A 27,213-nucleotide genomic window follows, 5' to 3' on the forward strand; every position below is an offset into this window, starting at 1 on the left:
GGAACTGAGGTCCAGAGAAGTTAAGTGACTTTCCCAGAGTCACACAGGTGACAACTGGCGGAGCTGGGATTTGAACCCATGACCTCTGACTCCAGAGCCCGGGCTCTTTCCACTGTGCCACGCTGCTTCTCTAACTGGATAACTGGAAGGAGCTATGGGTTCAAGGGAAGGTTTTTTTGTGAGCCCATGGTCGGGTGGGGTCCGTCTCTATATGTTGCTGACTTGTTCTTCCCCAGCGCTTAGTACAGTGCTCTGCACACAGTAAGCGCTCGAAAAATACGACCGAATGAATGAGTGGGCATGTTTGGAAGCAGTGGGGAAGAAGCCATTTGAAAACCAACAGTTGAAGATGGCTGTCAGTGAGGGAAGAAGGTAGGGGACGAGAGTTGTGATAAGGTGTTAAGGGGTTTGGATGCACAGATGGAAAGGGTGGCTTTTGAGAAGAGGCAGGAGATCTCCTTTAGAGATACTGCTGGGGAGCTTATGGCTGATAGTGTCAATTTTCTTAATAAAGAAGGTGACCAAGGTCATTGGGGGGAAGGGATGGAAGAGGTGTGGGGAAGCAGGGGGCTTGAGGAGGGAGTTAAATGTTTGGAACAACTGGCGAGGGCGAGAGGTTTGGTTGTCAGTAAGGGAGGAGAAATAGTTTTGCTTGGCAGAGTCAAAACATGCAAAGATAAACTTGAAGTATTGAATCCCCGTTTTACAGTTGAGGAAACTGAGGCCCCCGAGTAGTTAACTCACTTGCCCAAAGTCACGCAGCGGGCAACCGACAGAGCTGGGATTAGAACCCAAATCCTCAGGCACCCAGCCCATGCTTTCCTCCGGGCCACGGTGCTTCCCCGTCACTGTGTCGTCAACATCCCAACCTCACCTTAGGAAGGATAGTGAGGGATGGGCAGTACTCTTGCTGCACGGCTCCTTGAGAAGATTTGGTTTTGGTTCAGTCCTGTTTTGAGTCAAAGTGCTTGGAGTCCAAACTGTTTTGTGCCCCTCGAAGGCAATGGTGGCCTGGTGGGGACAGAGAGCAGCTGGCAGGGCTGAGTCCAGAAGTCCATTTAATCTGTTTCTCGTCTGTTCGCCTGCTTTCCAGGTGAAACCTACAGCCCTGGGAAGATGTATCTGGAGAGCAAAGGCGGGCCGATCCCACAAAGGCTGGAGTTGGAACTGAATCAGACGTCCAGGCCACCTCAGGCCAACGCTTACGGCCGAGCAGGGGCCGGGCCGGCGGACGGCCCGCCGACGGAGTGGAAGGAGTCTCCCGGGATCGCTGCCGGACAGGGAGAGCCCCGGAAATCCTCCCCTGACGGAGGAGCCGGGCGAGAGTGTGATGCGGCACCAGAGGCCAGTCAGGGAAGGTGAGGCCAGCCCTGACAGAGCCCACCTCGTTCACTCAGTTGTGTTTTCCTCACATGGCGTGCTCAGTTAGACCGCAGGGCAACAGGCTTTGGGGCACGTCCAGCCTGGAGCCCTAGCCTGCTTCTTCCTGTTGAGGTTGGTTTTCTCCCACCCTGAGGCGGGGGAGGAGGAGAGGGGAGAGAGACCAGGGGTGGGAAGAGATGCGAGAAGTGGAGAGAGAGAGAGGGAGTTTGAGAAATACAGAAAGAAGGGGGAAGAGAATGGAGATACGGAGAGAATCGGAGTGGGAGAGGGAGGGTGACAGAGAGAAAAAGGGAGGGAGAAAGGGAGAGAGAGAGGCAGCGGGGTTCAGTGGAAAGAGCCCGGGCTTTGGAGTCCGAGGTCATGGGTTCAAATCCCGGCTCCGCCAATTGTCAGCTGTGTGACTTTGGGCACTTCTCTGGGCCTCAGTTCCCTCATCTGTAAAATGGGGATGAAGACTGTGAGCCCCATGTGGGACGACCTGATTACCTTGTAACCTCCCCAGCGCTTAGAACAGTGCTTTGCCCATAGTAAGTGCTTAATAAATGCCATCAAAAATGAAAAAAAGATGGAGTGAAAGGACAAATAAGAGGGAAAGAGAGAGAGGGAGGGAGAACGGCAGGAAGGGAAAGCTTGGCAGAGAGAGGGAAAGAGAGAGAGAGAGACATGAGAACTTGGGAAGTGTGAGGACTCATAGCCCAGCCTGAGGAACTCATGGCTGGGGGAAACAGTTTCCCTGTCTGGCTTCTCACCACTGATGCCAAGGGTAACTTGGTCTCCCTCCCACTCCGGCCTCCAGCTTCAGAGAAGTGCGTCTTGAGCCGACTGAGGCTGCCATCTGTGCCGGATTAACAGTGGCCAGAAGGCAAGGTGCCGTGGGAATCTGCAGGCTGTCCGACCCTGATGTTTGGAGGCTCAGACTTGGTTGTAGAGCTAATACTGGTTCCAGTTCTGCCCCAAGGAAGTGGAGATGGTGAGCAAGTAATTAAACATCCTCAGGCCTCAGTTTCTCTCCCTCTACTCTATGTGGTAGGAGGGATGTGAAACAGGTGCTTTGAATTCTGATGGAAGACGCCTAGTGAATTGTCAAGGTTAGGGCTACATCTGTTGTCTCGTCTATTGTACCTTGATCTCATCTATCTTTCATTCATTCATTCAATCGTATTTATTGAGTGCTTACTGTGTGCAGAGCACGGTACTAAGCGCTTGGGCAGTATAAGTCGGCAACACAGAGATACGGTCCCTACCCAACAACGGGCTCACAGTCTAGAAGGGGGAGACAGACAACAAAACAAAACAAGTAGACGGGTGTCAAAAGCGTCAGAACAAATAGAATGATAGCTATAGGCACATCATGAACAAAATAAATAGAATAGTTAATATGTACAGGTAAACTAAATAGAGTAATAAGTCTTTACAAATATATACAGGTGCTGTGGGGAGGGGAAGGAGGTAGGGCGGGGGGATGCGGAGGAGGAGAGGAAAAAGGGGGCTCGGTCTGGGAAGGCCTCCTGGAGGAGGTGAGCTCTCAGTAGGGCTTTGAAGGGAGGAACAGAGCTAACTTGGTGGATGTGTGGAGGGAGGGTATTCCGGGCCAGGGGAAGGACGCGGGCCGGGGGTCGACGGCAGGACAGGCGAGAACGAGGCCCGGTGAGGAGGTGAGCGGCGGCAGAGGAGCGGAGGTTGCAGCCTGAGCCGGAGAAAGAGAGAAGGGAGGTGAGGTGGGAGGGGGCGAGGTGATGGAGAGCCTCGAAGCCAAGAGTGAGGAGTTTTTGCTTGATTCGTAGGTTGATAGGCAGCCACTGGAGATTTTTGAGGAGGGGAGTAATGTGCCCAGAGCGTTTCTGTACAAAGATAATCCGGGCAGCAGCATGAAGTATAGACTGAAGCGGGGAGAGACAGGAGGATGGGAGATCAGAGAAGAGGCTGATGCAGTAATCCGGTCGGGATAGGATGAGAGATTGAACCAGCAAGGCAGCAGTTTGGATGGAGTTTCTCTCCCTCCATGTAGTAGCGGGGATGTGAAGCAGGTGCTTTGAATTGTGAAGGAAGTCGCCTAGTGAATTGTCAAGGTTAGGGCTACGTCTGTCGTCTCGTCTTTTGTATCTCGATCTTGCCTGTTGTACCTTTATCTCATTTATCTTACCACCAACCTCTCGTCCATGTGCTGCCTTTGGCCTGGAATGCCCTCCCTCCTCTTCGCCAACAGAAAATCACCCTCCCCCATTCAAAGCCTTATTGAAGGCACATCTTCTCCAAGATGCCTTCCCTGCTTTAGCCCTCTTTTCCTCCAACTTCCTTCTGCATCACACTGACTTGCTGCCTTTATGCATTCAATCGTATTGACTGAGTGCTTACTGCGTGCAGAGCACTGTACTAAGCGCTAGGGAAGTATAAGTTGGCAACATGTACAGACGGTCCCTACCCAACAATGGGCTCACAAGTCTAGAAAACAGTATAAGTCTCTATTCATCCCCCCTCCCAGCCCCACAGCACTTATGTACATATCTGTAAGTTATTTATCTGTATTAACGTCTGTCTCCTCTTCTAGACCGTAAGCTTGCTGTGAGCAGGGAATATGTCTGTTCTGTTTTTATATTGTACTCTCGCAAGTGCTTAGAACAGTGCTCTGCACACAGTAAGTAAATACGTTTGACTGACTGACAGTCTTATTGTCAGAGTCTCAGTTACCACAGTAAGTGGTCAATAAATACGTTTGACTGACACAGTCTTAAAAATGTCTGTTACCAAGTGAAGGCTATGGGGAGACAGAAAGTCAAGACCAATTTCTTTAAAGCAGCGATGGTGGGATTGCGTCGCTGAGTGTGCGAGTCCCAGGAAGTTCCAGTCCAACTTCAGTCGACCTCTGCTCCTGCAGAGAGGCGGAGCGTAGGTCACTCAATCTGGAAATTTATGCTCCTCACACTGAGATCTTTTGGGAAAATGGGCCATGAGAATGAAGTCAGGGCCTTCATTTATTTAGACTGTGGTCCCCGTGTGGGACACAGACCGTGTCTGACCTAATTATCTTGACTCTACCCCACCACTTAGAACAATGCTTGACTCATAATAATAATAATAATAATAATAATGATAATAGCAAAGCCCATCCCGACAGCACCCATGGATCCCTCTTCAAGATCAGCAAATTCACTCAGGGATCAGAATCAGTAGAGCATTTTCCAGTCAGTCTCCTCAGGTTGTGGAAGTGAACTAGTAGTAGTAATAGTAATAATAATGATGGCGTTTATTAAGCGCTTACTACGTGCAAAGCACTGTTCTAAGCGCTGGGGAGGTTACAGAGTGATCCGGTTGTCCCACGGGGGGCTCACGGTCTTAATCCCCATTTTACAGATGAGGGAACTGAGGCCCAGAGAAGTGAAGTGACTCGCCCAAAGTCACACACCTGACAGTTGGTGGAGCCGGGATTTCACGGGTTCTAATCCTGGCTCTGCCATTTCTCTGCTGGGTGGCCTTGGGCAAGTAGCTTCACTTCTCTGGGCCTCAGTCACCTCATCTGTAAAATGAGGATTGAGTTTGTGAGCCCCACGTGGGACAGGGACTGTGTTCAACCCTATTTGTTTGCATCCACCCCAGCGCTTAGTTCAGTGCCTGGCGCGTAGTAAGTGTTTAACAAATACCATCATTATTATTCTTTTTTTTGGACGAGGGCCTCTCCTTGGCCACCCTGTTTGGTCACCCCAGAGGGACCTAGTGGTCCCAATTTTCTTACGCAGGGACCCTAGGGGAAGGATGGTATGCAATTCAGATTTGTTCCAAAGCAGCCAGGTCTTTAACTTGGCTTGATCACTGGGTCGCAGCAGAACTCTCTGGTTACAAAAATCCCTCTGTTACACCCATTTCCACTTTCCAGATCTCTCCTACAAAGGCACTGGTGGAGCTTCAGTGCTGTAAGTGCTCATGTGATGCTCAGATAGAGGGCTTTTTGCCATCTAACAAAATTCCCACGAATAATAATGTTTGTACATATTTATTACTCTATCTATTTGTACATATTTATTCTATTTATTTTATTTTGTTAATATGCTTTGTTTTGTTGTCTGTCTCCCCCTTCTAGACTGTGAACCCGCTGTTGGGTAGGGACCGTCTCTATATGTTGCCAACTTGTACTTCCCAAGCGCTTAGTACAGTGCTCTGCACACAGTAAGCGCTCATTAAATACGATTGAATGAATGAATGAATTACAGTGCTTGTTAAACGCTTACTATGTGCCAAGCACTGTTCTAAGCACTGATGTGGGTACAAGGTAATCAAGTTGGACACAGTCCCTGTCCCACAGGGGGCTCACGGTCTCAATCCCCATTTTACAGATGAGGTAATTGAGCCACTGAGAAGTTAAGTGACTTGTCCAAGGTCACACAGCAGACATGTGGCAGGGCCAGGATTCGAACCCAGGCCCCCTGCTCTTTTCCCTGGGCCATGTTCCTTCTAGGGAGGAATGAAAAGGAGAATCTGCCACTTCCTTTTAGCAGCTAAAGTTGTTTTCCTCCCTTGGTACTCTAAAGTCTGAATGAGGCATTTCAAATATAGTAAAACTTTATATTTTGAAGTCAAGACTTGAAGAGATTCTTCTAACTCTTTTTGTTTAATTGAATTCTAAACTCCAAGCAGGCTTCTTGATTTATAATTCCCAATGTTTTTCATTGTTTTGGTCAGTCATAATTATTGAAAGCTTACTGTGTGTAGAGAAGTATACGAAGCGCTTGGGAGAGTGCAACATAATAAACAGACACATTCCCAGCCCATAACAAGCTTGCAGTCTAGAGGAGGAGAGAGGCATTAATATAAATGAATAAATTACAGATATGTACCTAAGTGCTGTGAGGCTCGGAGCGGGGATGAATTAAGGGAGCAAGTCAGGGTGATGCAGAAGGGAATGGGGGAAGAGGAAAGAAGGGCTTAGTCAGGGAAGGCCTCTTGGAAGAGATGTGGCTTCAGTAAGCCTTTGAAGGGGGAAGAGTAATTATTTTCCCGCCATCTAGGGTGTCTCTGGACTTCCACAAAGCCCCTGGATCCTTTTAAAGAGGCTCACTATTGTGCCGGATTATCAGGCTATAGCCTAAAAATAGAGACTAGCTTGAGAGGCCGACGACGTGGAATAAATTCCTATCCTTATCACTAACTGAATGAATGGCCAAACCTGCATGGCCCAAGCAGGTATTCATACTGGCCTGAGCGTGTATGGGGCAGACGAACCTGATTAAATCTATCTATCCAGTGTTTGGCACATAATAAGTGCTTAAACAGGTACCAAATTATTATTATTGTTATCAAGACAGTGGTATCAAGGACCGGAGTGGGAAGACAGGGATAAGGGATAATTTGGAGAGCTGGTCCCTCTGAATCGGGCCCAAGATACATCATTCTATCATCGATTTATCAGCCTGGCATTTCAGCTTTTTCATCTCCCCTGGCTCTTCCTCTCTGTGTGGCCCCAGATTCTAGAAAAGCTGACAACGACCTGAGAACGAATAGAGAGTCAATAGAAATCTAAGAAGCCCCTCAATCAATCAATCAGTGGTATTTATTGAATGCTTACAGTGTGCGTGGGAGAGCACGTTACAACAGCTGGTGGATATATTTCGTGCCCACAACAAGCTTAAGGTCTAGAAGAGGTGACAGCTTGGCAGGCAACTCCTTAATCGGGGACACCACTGGCATCTCCAAGCTCAGAAGGACGGTGCCACCAAAGGAAACGAAAGGCTGACTCCTCCAAACCTCACGAGCCTCTCGAGTGCGGGCTTGGGAGTCTGCTGGAATTAAGTAACACATTTCCTCCGTTCTTCCTGGCAGTGGCAGCATCCGCAAAGAGTTTAGCGCTGCTGGGAAAGGTGGCTTGGAGGAAGAAACCTATATATTCCCATTTGTAGTCCCGTTCCCAAGGAGACACACAGCCCTTCAGACCTCTGGGCTAAGTGGATTTGTAGGAGTCTTAATTTGCAGGCTTTTTAAATGGTCTTTGTCAAAGTTGGTTTAATCTTCTCCTTCCTGCTGTGTATTTTGGGGAGTTCACAGATCATTTCTGGTCTGGTAAATTATGAGGACGGGTTGAATTGGGGGAGTTAAGCATCCTGACTTCCGTCTTAGACTGCACGCCGGTTCTAGAAATTTCCCCGTTCTTCATTGCCCATCTCTTAACGTTTTGGGTTCACAGCCACAACCTTTGCCCACGTTAAGGTTCCCAGTCTCTGTTTGCGAATAGATTATCAGTTTTTAAAAAAAACCCACAAAAAACCTCACATCTAAATGTTTCTCTGGACAAAAAGCCCATCAGGATTTAGCAAAGATGACCAGCATGTCCCAACGGTGTTTTCTTCTGTGGAGATGAAGGTTTATGCAGTGAGAATCCTGTCATTCCATGGCTTAGAACAGTGCTTTGCACACAGTAAGTGCTTAATAAATGCCATCATTATTATTATGGCTGAGGTATGGAGCCATTTGATCTTGTCTGCTAATCACTCCAAATGTCCTAAAACCCAGACCTCCTTTTGAGAGAGTTCAAATGCCCTATTTGGCATTATTACTTTTCTATTTCTTCCATGTGATTAAACTCTCATTTGGTAGCTCATTACCTTTTGCATTGATTATTGGTTTTTTCTTCGTTTATTAGGTCCCATTTCACTCTGCCCAGATTCTTCAGCTCCAAGTCAAAGGACGATGGCTGCTCCGAGAAGACACCTTTGCTGAGGACTTCATCGGAAGAGTTCAGGTGTGACATTTTTCTGTGAGATTTAAAAATCTTTCTCACGTACTCTCCCTTATTGACTTCTCCTTTGTAGGTATCCTGATTTCTCTGGCTTTCTGAAAGTTTCATAGCATTGAAATAGTCAGATGAGTTTAAGGATGACTTTCTGCCGGTGGTTTGGGAAACCGTGGGTAAGGTCCAACATTTCTGTTCTGATCCTGGTGATAGTCTCGCAGCATCTTACTAGGTGGTAAACCGTGGAGAGAGCTGTAGTTATTAGCCAAAGCTCCCAAGTCTACAACGAATATTCCGACTGTTGGCATGGGAGGGAGGGTGGGATTAGCTGTAAGAGCTGATTTTCCTGGAAAATTCCTGTGCCTGAGATTGGCTGTTCTCTCTAGAGCAAGCTGTCAAGCCCTGAAGAGAGAGTGGCTGGATGGAGTGGGGAGGAGATAATAATAATAATAATAATGATGATGATGATGGCATTTATTAAGTGCTTACTATATGCAAAGCACTGTTCTAAGCGCTGGATAATAATGGCATTTGTTAACTGCTTACTATGTGTGAAGCACTGTTCTAAACGCTGGGGGATACAAGGTGATCAGGTTGTCCCACGTGGGGCTCACAGTCTTCATCCCCATTTGACAGATGAGGTAACTGAGGCACCGAGAAGTTAAGTGACTTGCCCAAAGTCACACAGCTGACAATTGGTGGAGCCGGGATTTGAACCCATGAGCCGGGATTTGAACCCATGACCTCTGACTCCAAAGCCCGGACTCTTTCCACTGAGCCACGCTGGTGTTTCCTCACCTGTCTATTGGTTTGGTTAAGTTTGTTTCATCCTTAGCTTCTGCCCAAGAAAAATGCATCATTAAGTGAAACAGCGTGGCTCAGTGGAAAGAGCACGGGCTTTGGAGTCAGAGGTCATGGGTTCAAATGCCGACTCTGCCAATTGTCAGCTGTGTGACTTTAGGCAAGTCACTTAACTTCTCTGTGCCTCAGTTCCCTCATCTGTAAAATGGGAATTAAGACTGTGAGCCCCCTGTGGGACAACCTGATCACCTTGTTACCTCCTCAACGATTAGAACAGTGCTTTGCACGTAGTAAGTGCTTAACAAATGCCATTATTATTATTATTATTATTATTGTTTACCACAGCAAACACTAAACATGATGGCTGTTTTATTCATTTTGAATTAATCAGAGACTAGTTTAGTGCTGTGAATCTCTGGAGTGCTTATGAAACACTCATTCGTGATAATAATAGCATTGTGTCTCCCCCAGCACTCAGAACAGTGGCACATACTAAGGATTTAACAAATACCATCTATAATAATAATAAGATAGTATTTGTTAAATGCTCACCGTGTGCCAAACACTGTTCTAAACACTGGGGGAGATACAAGGTTATCAGGTTGTCCCAGGTGGGGCTCACATGCTTAATTCCCATTTTACAGATGAGATAACTGAGCCACAGGGAAGTTAAGTGACTTGCCCAAAGTCACGCAGCTGACGGGATTAGAACTCCAGATCTCTGATTCCCAAGCCCGGGCTTTTTCCACTAAGCCACGCTGCTTCTCACGCATGGAGTTGAACACCTCGTTTTCACTCTCAGAACAGGATTTAGTATCCTGGGGGTCTCTGTGACACCCTCTATCCCGATGCACTGAAATGGGTCATGTTATGGTTAAAACACCTTCTTTCCATTTACCTTAAAAAAAAGATGCCTCCTATCAGTTCCAAATCCACAATCATGGGGTATCCATTCAGCAGATCGGGAACAGGTTTGTTCACTTTGGAAGGGTTTCCCAAGTCATGTAGTTGTTACAGAAGATTCGTCTTTCTTTGAAAATTCTGCTTTGTCGCATAATTTATTGTCTTAGTACAGATTGGCTTTTCCCAGTGTAACATCTCTGGGCCTCTCCTGGTCAACAAGAGTGATTTCCTTGTTGCTGTTTCAGCAGGGAGAAACATTAAGAAGAATCAGGAGACCCCATTTAAAGACCTCATTTAATTCATTCATTCAGTCGTATCTATTATTAATAATAATAATGTTGGTATTTGTTAAGCGCTTACTGTGTGCAGAGCACTGTTCTAAGCACTGGGGAGATTACAAGGTGATCAGTTTGTCCCACAGGGGGCTCACAGTTTTAATCCCCATTTTCCAGATGAGGTAACTGAGGCCCAGAGAAGTTAAGTGACTTGCCCAAAGTCACACAGTTGGCGGAGCTGGGATTTGAACCCATGACCTCTGACTCCGAAGCCCAGGCTCTTTCCACTGAGCCACGCTGCTCGCTTACAGTGTGCAGAGCACTGCACTAAGCGCTTGGGAGAGCATGTGTTTGGCCACTGGGAAGTCCCTCTTCTTTTTTTTAATGGCATTTGTTAAGCTTACTTTGTGCCAGGCACTGTTCTAAACGCTAGGGTCAATATGAAGTTGTCACATTGGACACAGTCCATATCCCACATGGGTCTCACAGTCTTATTCCCCATTTTACAGTTGACGTAACGGAGACGCGGAGAAGTGAAATGACTTGCCTAAAGTCATGCATCAGGATTAGAACCCATGTCCTCTGGGCTCCCAGGTCCCTGTTCTATCCACTAAGCCACACTGCTTCCTCATGTTTTTGTTGGGTGAGGGTAAAAATCATCAGTCTCCAGTATGGCCTAGTAGAAAGAGCACAGAATGGGAGTCAGGAGACCTGGGTTCTAATCACGGCTCTGCCCCTGGCCTGCCGTTTGACTTGACTTTCTGTGCCTCAGTTTCCTTATCTGTAAAATGGGGATTAAATACCTGTTATCCCTCCCCCTTAGATTATGAGCCCCATGTGGGCTAGGGACTATGACTGATCTGATTGTATTGGTTCCACCCAAATTCTTGGCCCCGAGTAAATGCTTAACTAGTAAATAGAAGCAGCGTGGCTCAGTGGAAAGAGCCCGGGCTTTGGAGTCAGAGGTCAGGGGTTCAAATCCCAGCTCGGCCAATTGTCAGCTGGGTGACTTTGGGCAAGTCACTTCACTTCTCTGGGCCTCAGTTCCCTCATCTGTAAAATGGGGATGAAGACTGTGAGCCCCCCGTGGGACAACTTGATCACCTTGTAACCTCTCCAGTGCTTAGAACAGCGCTTCGCACATAGTAAATGCTTAATAAATGCCATTATTATTATTATTATTAATAGTGTTATTATTGTAGGGAGAAAAGGGCACACTCACTTGTGGTTCTTATTCTTGAGCCCATTAACAGAGCAGCATTATACGTCCTCCGCACATTCCCCCCTGTAAGGAGATCCAGGGAGCTAAACTGGAATAGACAGTAACCTGGGACTGGCACATTGTAGAGGCTAATGATGGACTAGCCTTCCCTGGGGGTTTTATAAGCCATCTGTCAGAGAGTGTGTAGGGATAGTATAATAATAATAATGACTCCTGGAGATCCTGTAATCCCCACGGAAGCTGGTCTCCGACTTCCAAAGGAAGTCTCTGTACAAATGAGACATCTGGACATTCTCACGAATGGGATTCTTTTCAAAGGTTTCCTATTCCATGGCCATTCATAGCATCAGTATTAAGGGGGAATACTGTTTGTAGCTGGATTTTGGTGTTTTTTTTTTAAGGTTTCGATGCCCTAGCTTCCAGAGCCTGGACTTCAACCTGGATGAGGAACCTTGGGAAACCAACTTGGAAGCCTGGGGTCAGAGTTGGCTCTTGGGAAGTCAAGGCACCAGTATATCTCCATCGACTTCCTTCGAGAAGCGGGATCTGCCGGAGGGCCCGCAGGTCCGACTCAGTTTCCCCAAGCTGAGGTAGGGTGGTTGAACCATCGCTGCGGCCTCATCCAGGGCAGGTTTGATTTTTGGGATCAAAGTAGGTGGGTTATCTGTCTCTGTGAGACTCTGGAGAAACTGAGCTGAGCTTGTGTCTCCTATTGGTGCTACACTGTAGACTGTGAGCCCGTTGTTGGGTAGGGACCGTCTTTATATGTTGCCGATTTGTACTTCCCAAGCGCTTCGTCCAGTGCTCTGCACACAGTAAGGCAATATGAACAATTTCCGGCCTTTATAACTTTTCCTTCAGTCTTCTTCATGTTCTGCTGGGATGGAGGGAGGGGGAGAGAGAGACAGAGACAGATGTGGGGAGGGGGTGACAATGGAGGTGTGATAAGGGGTGATGAGAGACAAGGGATTAAGGGGTTGTGAATGCCCTTGGGGAGAAGGACGGACAGAAAGAGCATGAAGAGCATCACGGAATGGAGACAATTGAGAAGACGAGAGTGCGGAGGATAAGGAAAAAGGTGAGTTTAGAAAAGGTAGAAAGGGACGTTGATAAATAGAGAGCTTGTAGACATTTTGGGGGGGATGCAGGACCCATGGCCCATCCAAAAAAAATGTTCCTTCTCAAAAGTAAACCAACTTACCCAAGTATTTTACTAGTGGCTGGGTCATATTCTGGGAAAACTTTTGGAAGTGAAAATTCATCCAGGAAACCCTCAAAACAGTAGTATTTCTTGAGTAACTTCTATGTATATTAGACACTAGGAGAAAAATACAGGCCTTAGATTTAGACACTTGAACTGTCACGAACAATTTCCTTCCCCCACCCCTCCCACACACGAGAGAAACCCGGTTCTCCATTTTCCCAAGCTCCCTTTCCTGTTCTCACTGTGGTCCTCATCCCCTATGGTCCCCCGCTTGCTCTCCATGCCACCTCTGGAAGAGAACGGGCAGCGTACGCACAAATGGACTGATACGACGATATTCACCCATAGCTGGGCTACAAACTGGAACAGTTTCTGCAGGTCCGGAGTCCTTGTCAGAGCCGCCAAGTTCCAAGACATATTTTGTCACCTGGTCAGAGAATTCCTCCTCATTGGTTAGGGCTGGTAATTCGAGTCTCACACACTCCATCAGTCAGTGGTTTTATTGAGCAGTTACTGTGTGCAGAGCACTGTACAGGGCGTTTGGGAAAATAGAATACAAAAGAGTTCGTAGACAAGACCCTGGCTCACAAGGCTCTAGCTGTCTCCAGTCTTCACTTGCTTCCTTTAGCCAGACTGGTTAAGGGAGGAAGCTCTCAATAAATGCCATTAATTGATTGATTGAGCGATTGGGTCAGGCAGATTCTTAATCCCGGTTCCTAATCCCTGGGCGCTCCTGTTTTTGAAAGGTGGAGGAGGAGGGAAGGAAAATAAAGGATTTTACCGAGTCACAGCCCCGCACAGTCTGCCCATCTGGAATCAAAATTCACCCACCCCAGTTTTCCAATCCCTAGGGAGAAAATTAATTTATCAGGACATTCTGTGTCCTCATCAGCAGAGGCGGAATCATCCGTGGCCCTTTCTGAAAAGCAATGCCCCCCGCTATACGGCAAAGAATATATCTTAAGTATTCTTCTGCACCCATTCTCCATCAACATCGCCTTCTCAGTTCTTTCCAGGTGATGTGAGGGGAGTTTCAGAGTCTCTCCACTGTAGGGAAATGCTCCTTTTGGTACAATAAGGTCCCTGAAAATCATTCTCCAAAATGCATCATTCTTTAAAATGTAACGGGAGAAAGCATTCCGTACCTTTTGGGTCCCTGCTAGCACCTCCAGCTCTCCTGCTGTTTCGAGAGCTCTGTACCACCCAACAGCCGTTGTATGAGAGAGGGGGAGCCTTATGGGAGGGAGAAGATGCAAGCAGAAAGACGGCCACCTTCTTCACGACGTGTAGAAAAATAATTTACGTTTTGAAGGAATGATCAGATGGTCTTTGATATTCAAGGTGTTTATTAAGCCTGCAGAAAGTCAGAAGGAAGCGCGTGTGAGAGCAGAGCAACCTCTGATTGACCTCTAAGGGAGGGGGAAACTACCCGGGTAGAGACCCAGCCGTTCCCTGGGTGGGGGGCACCAAGAGGTCTGCAGGCAGCAGCATCCCCAGAGCCCTACCTTCACCTTCCCGCTCATCCTCTGCCCCTATTCCCTCAGCCGCATCTTGCCCAGAGTGCACTGGAAATAGTTGCAATTTTATCAGTTAAATACATGGCCAGGTCATTAGGGGAAAGAGATGGAGGACAGGGAGTTTGAGGAGGGAGTCAATATGGATAGAGAAGTATTGTTGCCGGATGGTTGGGAGGGCAGAATTAAAGCAGGTGAGGATGAAATTGAGATGGACGAGGTCGGCCTGGTGTCTAGATTTCCGCCAGCAGCTCTCTGCAGCTTACGAACAGGAGCAGAGGAAGCGAACAGTGGAGTTGATCCGTGACTTGGAATTGGCGGTACAAGATCACTGAAGGAACAGGGGAGTGAGGGAATTGAGTTCGGCGGAGAGAGTGGTGTGAGCGTGGTGCTGAAGTTGTGCATCGGCATGTCAAGGGACGGTAGGTCAGGGATGGAGATCAAATCGGGCGTGACAACTTTGGGAAATTGGGTGAGGTCCAAAGATTGGAGTTGTCATTTTTGTGTTTTGCAGAGGTTGCCTCTATTATAAAAAAGAAACCAGGTCAACTTAAGAAAGGGGTAAGATGAAAACAGGGAATGATAATTGTCTTATCTGCTCATTGTCTGTGGGCTAAGTCAACCTGTCTGCCGTTTGGGGAGGTTCCTGAGTCACTGTCTTACTTTGTGTCTGGTAGTTAATATTTTCTTTCACTAGAATTCATACCATTTTCAGTTAGCCAACCACTCAGTACAGTGCTCTGCACACAGTATAAGTGCTAATAAACACAATCGAGTGAATGACAAAGATGTTTTTACCTTGGAAAGATTTAACAGCTAAAACCCCCAAAATGTTTAGTTGCTCTATCTGCGGATTATCTTTATTTTATTTCGTTAATATATTTTGTTTTGTTGTCTGTCTCCCCCTTCTAGACTGTGAGTCCGCTGTTGGGTAGGGACCGTCTCTGTATGTTGCCAACTTGGACTTCCCAAGTGCTTAGTACATATTTATTACTCTATTTATTTTACTTGTACATATTTATTCTATTTATTTTATTTCGTTAATATGTTTTATTCTGTTGTCCGTCTCCCCCTTCTAGACTGTGAGCCCGCTGTTGGGTAGGGACCGTCTCTATATGTTGCCAACTTGTACTTCCCAAGCGCTTAGTACAGTGCTCTGCACACACTAAGCGCTCAATAAATACGATTGGATGAATGAATGAATGAATGAATGAATGAACGGGACAAGTTCACGGTGAAGGGGAGTTGGGGAGAGAAGGCAGGTCAGTAGTTTGTGTTGGGAGAGTGGAATTTCACATTTGGTGAGTCTGGAGATTGTACGGCAAATGGAGATAATGAGACTGAGCGTGTCTCAGTTGATGAGTTAATGAGGTGGGGTGGACCAGGAGGACGGTAGAGTTGAGTGAGAAGAAGCGACGGCGGAAAAGTCATTGGGAACAATTGGCTGTTGAGTAGGGATGGAGAAATAGAGAAGGAAAGTGAAAAAGGTGGCAAAATGGTTCGGAAAATTGGGGATGGGCCCCGGGGATGGTAAACAGCTTCAGAGGAAGAAAAAGAGAAGAACTGTGGGGGTGGGATTGAATGAAAGCAGTATTGGGGGGCAAGAAGGAGGTCAACTTCTTTCTCTTTCCCAGTGATTCTTGTGGAGTTGGAGAAGACGAGAGCCACTTTGGAGACAGTAACATCTGGGGTGAGCCAGGTTTCAGTAATGGCAAGGAGGAGCAGTGACTGGATCAGGAGCGGATCAAGGATGAAGGGAAGCCTTCCCATGATGGAGAGGGGGTTCCACAGGGTAGGGGTAGGGTGTGGATAGAATGAGCTGAAAGGGGCAGGGGGAACTTGTTGAGTGCCCACTTGTTGCAGTGTACTGTACTAAGTACTTGGGTAGTACACCACAAAGAAGTGGTATGTTCCGTGCCCATCAAGAACTTACACTCAAATAGAGGAGAGAGACAAGAAAAGCAGTGTGGCTCAGTGGAAGAAGCCTGGGCTTTGGAGTCGGGATCATGGGTTCAAATCCCGGCTCTGCCACTTGTCAGCTGTGACTTTGGGCAAGTCACTTAACTTCTCTGGGCCTCAGTGACCTCATCTGTAAAATGGGGATTAAGACTGTGAGCCCCACGTGGGACAACCTTGTAACCTCCCCAGCGCTTAGAACAGTGCTTTGCACATAGTAAGTGCTTAATACATGCCATCATTATTATTATTAATAATAAATACATTCAATCCATAATTGAATTTATAGTAGAAAAGTGGGTATAAATAAGTTCATAAGTGCTCTATGGGACAAATGGGCTTCTGTCAGGATGCTGGGAGATATGCCGGGAAGGCTTGTTGAAGGAGGTGGGATTTAGGAGGCGGTGGAACGTTGGGGAAGTTGCGTTCTGATGGATTTGTGGAGTGCTAGGAAATGTTGGATGAATACCATCAGCAATCCAGTTTGGTAAGCAGTCTGAAGAGAATTACCCATATATTGCTAAAACTTGTTATTTATTTCACTTTCATTTTGGAGCTCTGACAATCATTTTCTGGAGTTACAGCTTGGAGTTTGTGTTAAGCAAGGCTTCTATTCCCCTTTGGACTATTTTTAGACTCTTTTGATTTAAATGATTTTGCTACAGTGAATATTTAAAATGCAATTTTCATCTTCCATTGGGATTTACCCGATATGTACACTCAGACCTGATCCTGGATGTGGGTGAAAACTTTCCTTAAAAACGAAAAGGAAGCCAGGACTCTGGCCCTTTATACGGGAATCATCAGGATGCCAAGTGGTACACCGTAGAATTTCACTTGGCCTAAACTAGGAAGTCTAGAAGAATGGGTGGGTAGAGCTAAAGGGGTTTAGTTTTTTGTGTCTCAAACTGGACGATGGTCCTGTAAGAAAGCCACTTGTGTTCCGCGGATCAGAGTCTCAGTTGGTACCTCGTTGTTCAACAAAGGTAGAGTACCTGCAATGGAATTTTCTAAGGAAGTTTGTTTCTCGTTTCAGAAGCTGTTTAGGATGTCTGAAAGTCATGGGCCTGTTCATCTTCGTAGTTGTGTGCTCTGTAAGTATCTCAGTTTGAAGACGGGGTGGGAGGACTCTGTTTGCCATGTGGGTCTCCATTCTAAAGGGAAGGGGATCCGTGGTACAGATCACATTTAAAACATGGTTGCCCCAGTGGCTTTCCCGGGGATATTGTGCTTTCTTTGCCATTGATACCATAAGTCCCTCGCGCATGAAATTTAATAACTTCTGCCCAGACCGGAGGCATTTTTTTTTTTTTACAAAAGCTGTGCAGTCTAGTGGCTAGAGCACGGGCCTTGGAATAAGGAGACTGGGGTTCGAATCCTGGAGTTGTCATCTCCCTGCTGTGTATGCTCCCACAGCAAATAGATAATAAGTATATAATAAGTAATAATCATACAACATTATATAATATATATAATAATTATATAATATTAATGGCATTTGTTAAGCGCTTACTATATGCCAAGCACTGTTCAAAGCATAGCAAACCCAGTGTTTAGTACAGTGATTGGCACATAGTAAGCACTTAACGACCTTGGGCAAGTCTCTTAAATGTGGATTCATTACCTGTTCTCCTTTTTCCCCTTAGACTGCGAGCCCCATGTGGGACAGGGGCTGTGCCCAACCTGATTATCTTGTAATAATAATAATAATGATGGCTTTTGTCAAGTGCTTACTATGTGCCAAGCACTGGGCTAAGTGTAGCAAATCCAGTGTTTAGTACAGTGATTGGCACATAGTAAGCACTTAACGATCACTACAGTAAATACATGATAATTATAAAATAATAATTATATAATATGTTTATTATGCCTACTATATATACTAATTATATAATATATAATAATAATAATAATGGCATTTGCTAAGTGCTTACTAAATGCTTAATGATTACCACAGCAAGTAAATAATAATGATACAATAAGTAATAATCATATAACATTATTATATAATATATAATAATTATATAATATTATATAATAATAATGGCATTTGTTAAGCACTTACTATGTGCTAAGCACTATTCTAAGCATAGCAAACCCAGTGTTTAGTACAGTTGTTGGCACACAGTAAGCACTTAACGATTACTACAGTAAATAAATAATAATTATACAGTAAATAACAATTCTATAATAAATAATTATATAGTGTATTATGCTTAAATATGTAATAATTATATAATATTACAAAATGATAATTATGACATTTGTTAAGTGCTTACTAAATGCTTAACAATTACCACAGCAAATAAATAATAATTACATAATATTATATATATATATAATAGTTATATATTATATAATAATAGTAGCATTGTTAAGCGCTTACTATGTGCCAAGCACTGTTCTAAGCATAGCAAACCCAGTGTTTACTACAGTGATTGGCACATAGTAAGCACTTAACGATTACTACAGTAAGTAAATAATAATCATACAATAAATGATAATTATATACTAAATAATTATATAGTACATATGCATAAATATATAATAATTATATAATATTACATAACAGTAATAATAATGGCATTTGTTAAGTGCTTACTAAATGCTTAATGATTACCACAGCAAATAAATAATAATTATATGATATTATTATATATAAATATATAATTACATATTATATAATAATAATAATAGCATTTGTTGAGCGCTTACTATGTGCCAAGCACTGTTCTAAGCATAGCAAACCCAGTGTTTAGTACAGTGATTGGCACATTGTAAGCGCTTAACGATCACCACAGTACGTGAACAGACTCCAGTGGCATGGAGCAATGTATATTCTTTATCCGTCTGCCCAAGCTGTGGCTTCACACTGGTATGGCTTATGTGAGAGACACTGGTCTTGTCTTATTACCAATCAATTGTATTTTCTGAGCACTTGTTGTGTGCGGAGCACTATATTAAGCACTGGGGAGAGTACAATATACAGATTATTATTATTAATAATACTTGTATTTATCGAGCACTTACTGTGTGCAAAGCACTGTACTAAGTGCGTGGGAGAGTCCAACATAACATCAGACACGTTCCCTGCCCATGACGAGCTCACAGTCTAGAGGGGGAGACAGCCATTAATATAAATAAATAAATTACAGATCTATACATATGTGCTGTGGGGAGTTGGTAGACACCTTGCTAGAGGTGGTAGAGTTGGTAGACGCCTTCCCTGCCCACGGTGAGCGTAAGGTGGAGACAGATATTAATGTAAATAAATTAATTCAATTACGGACATATACATAAGTGCTGTGAGGCCGAGAGAGGGTTTTTTTAAGGGTGCAAGGGCGATGCAGAAGGAAGTGGGAGAAAAGGAAACGAGGAAACGAGGGCCTTGTTGGGGGAGAACTCTTGGAGGAGATGTGCTTTTCAGAAGACTGTGAAGGTGGAGAGAGTGAACATCAGATGCGAAGGAGGCCATTCCAGGCCAGAGGCAGGACGAGGGTTGGAGGATGGCGTCGAAATTGATGAGTTTAGAGGTACAGTAAGTAGGTTGGCCTTAGAGGAAGAAAGTGTGTATGGCGGATTCTAGGAGGAAAACCCGGTGGTGTTGAAAGGTGATTGAGTCCTTTTAAGCCGATGGTAAGGAATTTCCGTTTGAGGAGGAGGATGGGAAACCACTGGAGGCTCTTGAGGAGTGGGGAAACATAGACTGAACGTTTTTGTAGATAAGTGATCTGGGCAGCGGAGTGAAGGATGGACTAGGGTGGGGAGAGACAGGAGGAAGGAAGGTCAGCGAGCAAGGCAGGATAGAATAAGTAGTTGGATTAACATGGCAGCAGTTGGGATGGAGAAGAAAGGGCAGATTTCAGGGATGTTGTGAAGGTTGAACTGACAGGATTTGGTGACAGACTGAATATGTGGGTTGAATGAGCGTGATGAATTGAGGATAATGCCGAGGTTAGAGAAGCAACATGTTCTAGTAGAAAGAGCATGGATTCGGGAGTCAGAGGACCTGGGTTCTAATCCCCACGTGTCTGTTGTGTGACCCTGGGCAAGTCATTTAACATCTCTGTGCCTCCGTTAACTCATCCGTAAAATGGATAGTAATCTCTGTGCCTCCGTTAACTCATCCGTAAAATGGGGATTAAGATTGCGAGCCCCTTGTGGGGCACGGACTATGTCCAACTTGACTAAATTTCCCTTTTCGTCTTCTCCCACTCCCTTCTGCGTCGCCCTGACTCGTTTCCTTTGTTCTTCCCCCTCTCCCAGCCCCACAGCACCTATGTACCTATCTGTAATTTATTCATTTACGCTAATGTCTCTTTCCCCTCTTCTAGACTCTAAGCTCGTTGTGGGCAGGGATTGTGTCTGTGTATTGTTCTCTTGTATTCACCCAAGCACTTAGTACAGTGCTCTGCATACAGTAAGTGCTCAGTAAATATGATTGAGTGAATGAATGAATGAATGAATGAGTTATCTTTTACCTTCCCTGATGTTCAGTACAGTGCACACAGTAAGCACTTAACAGATATCATTAAGAATAAAAAAAAGTTATGGGCTTTTGAGACACGGAGGAAGGTGGTATTGTCTACAGTGATGGGAAAGTCAGAGGAGGACAGGGTTTGGGCAGGAAGGACTGGAGTTCTGTTTTGAACATTTTAAGTATGAGGTATTAAGTTTGAGAGTTGAGGTGCCCTGAAGGCAGGAGGAATTGCGAGACTGCAGAGAAAGAGAGAGATCAGGCCTGGAGACTTAGATTTGGGGGTCATCTGCATAGAGATTGTAGTTGATGCCATGGAAGCCAGTGAGTTCCCCAGGGGCGTGGGTTTAAGATGGAGAATAGAAGGGGACCCAGAACTGAGACTTGAGGGGCTCCCACAGTTAGGGGGGCGGGAGACCAAGGAGGAGCACACGAAAGAGTCTGAGATTGAATGGCAAGAGAGCTAAGAGGAGAACTAGGAGGATGATGTCAGTGAAGCCAAGGTTGGATAATGTTTCCAGGAGAAGGGGGCGGTCAACAGGAAAATCAGGATGGAGGAGAGGCCGTTGAATTTGGCAGGAAGGAGATCACTGGTGGCCTTTGAGTTTCTGCAGTTTCTGTGGAGTGTGGGGATTGGAAGCCCAATCGGAGGAAGGCAGGGAGCGAATTGGAAGAGAGGAAGTAGAGGCAGAGGGTGCAGACAACTCGCTCAAGGAGTTTGGAGAGGAATGGTACGAGGGAGATGTGGAGTCAAGGAAGAATTTTTGTAAGATATGGGAGACATGAGCATGTTTGAAAGCAGAGGGGAAAAAGCCATTGGAGAGGGAACAGTTGAATAATAATAATGATGATGGCATTTATTAAAGCACTTACTATGTGCAAAGCACTGCTTTAAGCACTGGGGAGGTTACAAGGTGATCAAGTTGTCCCACGGGGGCTCACGGTCTTAATCCCCATTTTACAGATGAGGAAACCGAGGCCCAGAGAAGTGATGAGAGAGGATGCCGGGGGTGGGCAGGGGGTTTGAGGAGGGTGCTGAACGTCTTAAACAGCTGGCGATGGCAGTGGGGTTTGGGAGTCAGTGAGGGTGGAGAAATAATGTTTCCGGGTCGTCTCCTTGGGTGTACTCCGATGGCTACGCTTCCGTTCTGAAACTTCGGGACTGAGAACCCCTCAGAGAGGAGTCGATTCCGGTGCTGGTGGCTTGCACGGTCCCATTCCCACTCTCATCCCTGCCAGTCGTGCTCCAGTCGTGGACTCGCAAGCCAGTTAGGTGGGCACGGAAACCACACACACTAGCTGACCACAGGCAGACCTGGGACTCCTGATTCCCAGAGCAGTGCTTTTTCTGCAAGACCAACTCCAGGATTTAATCCTTAAGGCAATTAATAGGTGACCTTCATGGCTAATTCTTCAAGACAGGAACATTGCTCCCATCAGCAAGGAAGCCCAAGTAAAGAGGAGGATCTTGCTTCTTTTCAGCAGATAATTTTTCTGTCATATAAAATTTGGGAAATAGTAATCAAGGCTCTTTGTAGCTGATCATGTTAGTATGAGCCCTGATTTTGCCATTACTCTCCAAGAAAAGGAATTCAGAGTGTATTGGAGATTTGGGGAAGCCTGCTTTAATAGAATGTAAGGCTAGGATTTAAATTCATAAGATGTGCAATTAAAAATGAAAGGAAGTGTTTCTATTTACAATGCTTTTTTTATGGATTGTTCCAGGTTCTGTTTAGCATGTATCCAGATCAAGGCAAATCCTGGCAGATGCTGACAGTCTCTCCACTGGAAAGCTACAGTATCCAGAAGGCACATTCGAGTATTGGGGGAGTTATGATTACGTTCTGAATGTGTTGTGACTGTTTGCTCTAGGGAAAGGTTGGGGAATCTCAGGCTCTGGGAATTATCAGTCAATCAATCAATTAATTAATCGTGCTTATTGACCACTAATTTTGTGCAGTACACTGTACTAATTATCTGGGAGAGTGCAGCACAACAATCTGAGACACAGTCCCTGTCCACAACAAGCTTATAGTCTAGAGGGAATTTTGTCCCTAGTAATGCTTCTGGAAAGACATATAATAATGATTGTGCTATTTGTTAAACGCTTACTATGTGCCAAACATTGTACTGAGCACTGGGGTAGATACGACCAGATTGGTCACAGTTTCTATCCCACGCAGGGCTCACAGTCTCATGGGGAGGGAGAAGAGGTGGCCAGATAATCAAGCACACCGGCCCAGCTAGCCACTCATTCATTCATTCAGTTGTATTTATTGAACACTTACTGCAAACTCATCTCTAGACTTCAAGCTCGCCGTGGACAGGGCGACTCTTGTTACTCTCCCAAGTGCTTAGTACAGTGCTGTACATAGTAAATACTCAATGAATACCATTAATTGATTTTTTTAATGGCATTTATTAAGCGCTTACTATGTGCAAAGCACCGTTCTAAACGCTGGGGAGGTTACAGAGTGATCAGGTTGTCCCACCGGGGGCTCACAGACTTAATCCCCATTTTACAGATGAGAGAACTGAGGCACAGAGAAGTCAAGTGACTTGCCCAAAGTCACACAGCTGATGGTTGGCAGATTGGTGGATTGGAACCCATGACCTCTGACTCCAAAGCCCGTGTGTTCTTTCCACTGAGCCACGCTGCTTCTCGAATTGATCGATCGGACTCCTAATACGAGCTGTGGCTGCCTCAGTCTGTGATTTGGGGAGGAAGCCCAGCAAATCTGCGGCCCCCTCCAAGCCTCTGGGGAGTGATTTGGGCTCAGAGATCCATAGTAGGGCATGAAGAGTGGAATATGTGTATAATGAAGGGAATTATGGAGCTATCATATCATCCCTTAGAATCAGATTCCTTTTAACTCTTCAGTTGGTTCAGCTGCAGAACAGGTGAATCTGGAACCTAGGATCTTAGGAGGTAGCTAATAATAATAATAATAATAATGATAATGGTCTTCATTAAGCGCTTACTATGTGCCAGGCGCTGTACTAAGCACTAGGGTGGAGACAAGCAAATTGAGTTGGACACAGTCCCTGTCCCATGTGGGGCTCACAGCCTCAATCCCCATTTCACAGATGAGGGTAATAATAATAGTAATAATAATGATGATGGCATTTATTAAGCGCTTATTATGTGCAAAGCGCTGTTCTAAGCGCTTGGGGAGGTTACAAAGTGATCAGGTTGTCCCACCAGGGGCTTACAGTCTTCATTCCCATTTTACAGATGAGGGAACTGAGGCCCAGAGAAGTGAAGTGACTTTTTCAAGGTCACACAGCCAAGTGGCGGAGCCAGGATTAGAACCCATGACCTTCCACCTCCCAGGCCCAAGCTCTTTCCTCTGTATTAATGCTGTCTTTGAGCTCATTATGGCTTCTGGCATTAGAATCTAATTCTGATACTCTTCAGACACATGAGAAGGATTAGCGAGGGCCACTAGTCCGACAAGGCTTTGGGCAGTACCAAAATGTCAAACCCTGTTGTTGTAAAGGTTTATCCTAGTGGGAATGCAGTCAGCAATTTTAAGATCATTTTCATAACAGTTGGTGATTCTGGGTAAATTGGAAAGAGAATGTTGAAGATGAAAAGAAACAGAAATTCAAACCATTGTTATTCTGGTTCTAGTCAGCAATGCCAACATCTTACTGAACCCCAATCTCCCGGAGTTGAAATGCTGCTTGATTCACTCCCTTGTCTCCATCCCTTCCCGGGCCTCTGATGATCTGGTGTCTCTCCACAGGGTTTTCAGTCAATCAGTGGTATTTATTGAGAGCTCACACTTTGCAGAGAACTGTACAAAATGCTTGGAGAGTACAGTACGACAGCTGGTTCCCTGCCTTCATGGAGCTTACAGTGTACAGGCAGAGACAGACACATATAAATAAATACACTTCAGATATGTACATAAGTGCTGTGGGTCTCAGTTGGGGGGAATATCAAGTGCTTAAACGGTGCAGATAAGAGGAGAACCAGGAGAGGATGGCGTAAGTGAAGCTGAGGTTGGATAACATTTCAAGGAGAAAGGGGAGGCCTGCCTTGTTTTAAGGCAGCTGAGAGGTTAAGGAGGACTAGGATGAAGTAGAGGCTGTTGGATTTGGCGGGAAGAAGATCATTGGTGACGTTAGAGGAGTTTCTGTGGCGTGAATAATAATAATAGTGCTTACAAGGTGCCAGGCACTGTATTAAGTGCTGGGGTAGATACAAGATTGGACACGTCTGTGTCTTGCCAAGTGCTCACACTCTCAATCCCCATTTTACAGATGAGGGAACCGAGGCACAGAGAATAATAATAATAATGATGGCACTTGTTAAGTGCTTACTGTGTGTGAAGCACTGTTCTGAGCGCTGGGGGGATACAAGGTGATCAGGTCGTCCCACGTGGGGCTCACAGTCTTCATCCTCATTTTACAGATGAGGTCACTGAGGCCCAGAGAAGCAAAGTGACTTGCCCAAAGCCACACAGCTGACAAGTGGCAGAGCCGGGATTAGAACCCATGACCTCCGGCTCCCAAGCCCATGTTCTTTCCATTGAGCCACGCTGCTTCTCTAAGTGAAGTGAAGTGATTTGCTGGGTGATTTCTCACACAGCAGACAAGTGGCAGAGCCAGAATTAGGAGGAGGAGACAGACATAGGAAGACCAGCCCGTTGTGGGCAAGGTTTTTGTCTGTTTATTGTTAGATTGTATTCTCCCAAGTGCTCAGTACAGTGCTCTGCACACGGTAAGCGCTTGATAAATACAATTGAATGCATGAATGAATGATGATTAGAGCCCGGAACCTTCTGATTCCCAGGCCCGGGCTCTGTCCACTAAGCCACACTGCTTCTGGTCTCTGGGCCAACATCTGCGAGGCAGAGTAAAATGGCATTGTCCATAATGATGCAAGACTCCTCCACCCTCTTTGACTCTCCCTATGTTCCCTGCAGTAATTCAAGATGAAATCTCTCCCCCTTCTCTGTAAATTTACCCCCTCCACCTGTGCCTCTGATCTTTATACCTTTTTAAAACACTCACCCCCTCCCTTCTTCCCTCCTTGACTGCCATCTTCAACTACTCACTTTCTAATAGCTTCTTCCCTACTGCTTCTCAAGCATGCTTATGTATCCCCTATCCTAAAAAAAACCCTCCTTGACCCCAAAGCTCCATCCAGTTCTCACCCCACCTGCCTCCTACTGTTTCCCTCCGAACTTCTTGAGAGAGTTGTTTACACCCCTGTCTCCACTTCCTATCCTCCAAGTTTCTCCTAAATCCCCTCCTATCTGGCTTCCTCCCCCTTCACTCCATGAAAACAGGGTAACCAGTGACCTTCTTCTCGCCAGATCTGATGGCCACTACTCCATTCTAAACCTCCTAGACCTCTCACCCACCTCTGACACTGAAACCACCCCCTTCTCCTTGAAACTTATCCAACCCTTGGATTCACTGACATTGTCATCTGTTTGTTTTCCTCTTGTCTCTCTGACTGCTTCTCCTCAGAATCTTTTGCTGATTCCTCCTCTGCTTCCCACCCTGTAAAATTAGGGGTTCCTCAAGGCTTAGTTCTAAATCCCCTTCTATTCTCCCTCTACACCTTCTCCCTTGGAGAACTCACTTGCTCCCATGGATTCAACTACCATCTCTATGCAGATGATTCCCAAATCTGCACCTCCAGCCCTGACTTCTCTCCTTCCCTACAATCTCTCATTTCCTCCTGCCTTCAAGACATTTATCTGGATGCACTGCCGAAACCTCAAATTAAACCTGCCCCCAAACTGAACTCCTATCTTCCCACCCAAGCCCTGTCCTCCCCTTGTCTTCCCATCACTGTAGACGACACCACTATCCTCCCTGTCTCACAAGCCCGTACGTAACCTTGGTGTTGTCTTTGACTCATCCCTCTCATTCCACCCACATATAACAATCTGTCACCCAATCCTGTCAGTTCTAGCTTCACAACATTGCTAAAATCCTCCCTTTCCTCTCCATCCAAACTACTACTGTGCACTTTTAACTATCTCGCCTCAACTACTGAATCTTCCTCCTCGCTGACCTTCTGGCTTCCTGCCTCCTCCCATTCTAATCCATACCTCACTCTGCTGAATGGATCAACAAAAATGTTCAGGTCATGTCTCCCCACTCCGCAGGAACCTCCAATGGCTTCCCATCCACCTCCACATCAAACAGAAACTCGCCGCCTATCCCTTTCCCTCATGTACTTCCCAAGCGCTTAGTACAGTGCTCTGCACACAGTAAGCGCTCAATAAATACAACTGACTGAATGAATCCTTCCCCTCCAATATACTCCAGACCACCACCCTCCCAACCTTCAGGATTTTTTTAAGGTCACATCTTCCCCATGAGGTCTTCCCCAATTAAGTCCTCTTTTCCCCAGCTCATTCTCTCTCCTGTGTCACCTATACACTTGAATCTGTGACCTTTGGACATTTGATATTCTCCCAACCCCGATCCCCACAGCACTTAATAATGATAATAATAATGATGGCATTTATTAAGCACTTACTATGTGCAAAGCACTGTTCTAAGCGCCGGGGAGGTTACAAAGTGATCAGGTTGTCCCACGGGGGGCTCACAGTCTTCATCCCCATTTTACAGAAGAGGGAACTGAGGCCCAGAGAAGTAAAGTGACTCGCCCAAAGTCACACACTGACAATTGGCGGTGCCGGGATTTGAACCCATGACCTCTGACTCCAAAGTCCGTGCTCTTTCCACTGAGCCACGCTGCTTCTCTTATGCACCTGTCAGTAAATTATAT

At 45.8% G+C, this 27,213-nt stretch overlaps 1 protein-coding gene across 1 annotated transcript in view; it reads left to right on the top strand.

The window, feature by feature from the left end:
• The window catches only part of OCA2 (OCA2 melanosomal transmembrane protein), a 207,786-nt gene that overhangs the window by 14,139 nt on the left and 166,434 nt on the right, over positions 1-27,213 (top strand). Inside the window, exons 2-6 of the mRNA XM_038760386.1 lie at positions 1,094-1,358; positions 8,012-8,110; positions 11,704-11,892; positions 17,013-17,070; positions 22,179-22,251. Coding sequence (XP_038616314.1) covers positions 1,094-1,358; positions 8,012-8,110; positions 11,704-11,892; positions 17,013-17,070; positions 22,179-22,251 — 684 coding nt within the window. The remainder of the gene's footprint in view (positions 1-1,093; positions 1,359-8,011; positions 8,111-11,703; positions 11,893-17,012; positions 17,071-22,178; positions 22,252-27,213) is intronic.

The sequence above is a fragment of the Tachyglossus aculeatus genome, chromosome 18, assembly GCF_015852505.1.
Source record: "Tachyglossus aculeatus isolate mTacAcu1 chromosome 18, mTacAcu1.pri, whole genome shotgun sequence".
Lineage (NCBI taxonomy): Eukaryota > Metazoa > Chordata > Mammalia > Monotremata > Tachyglossidae > Tachyglossus > Tachyglossus aculeatus.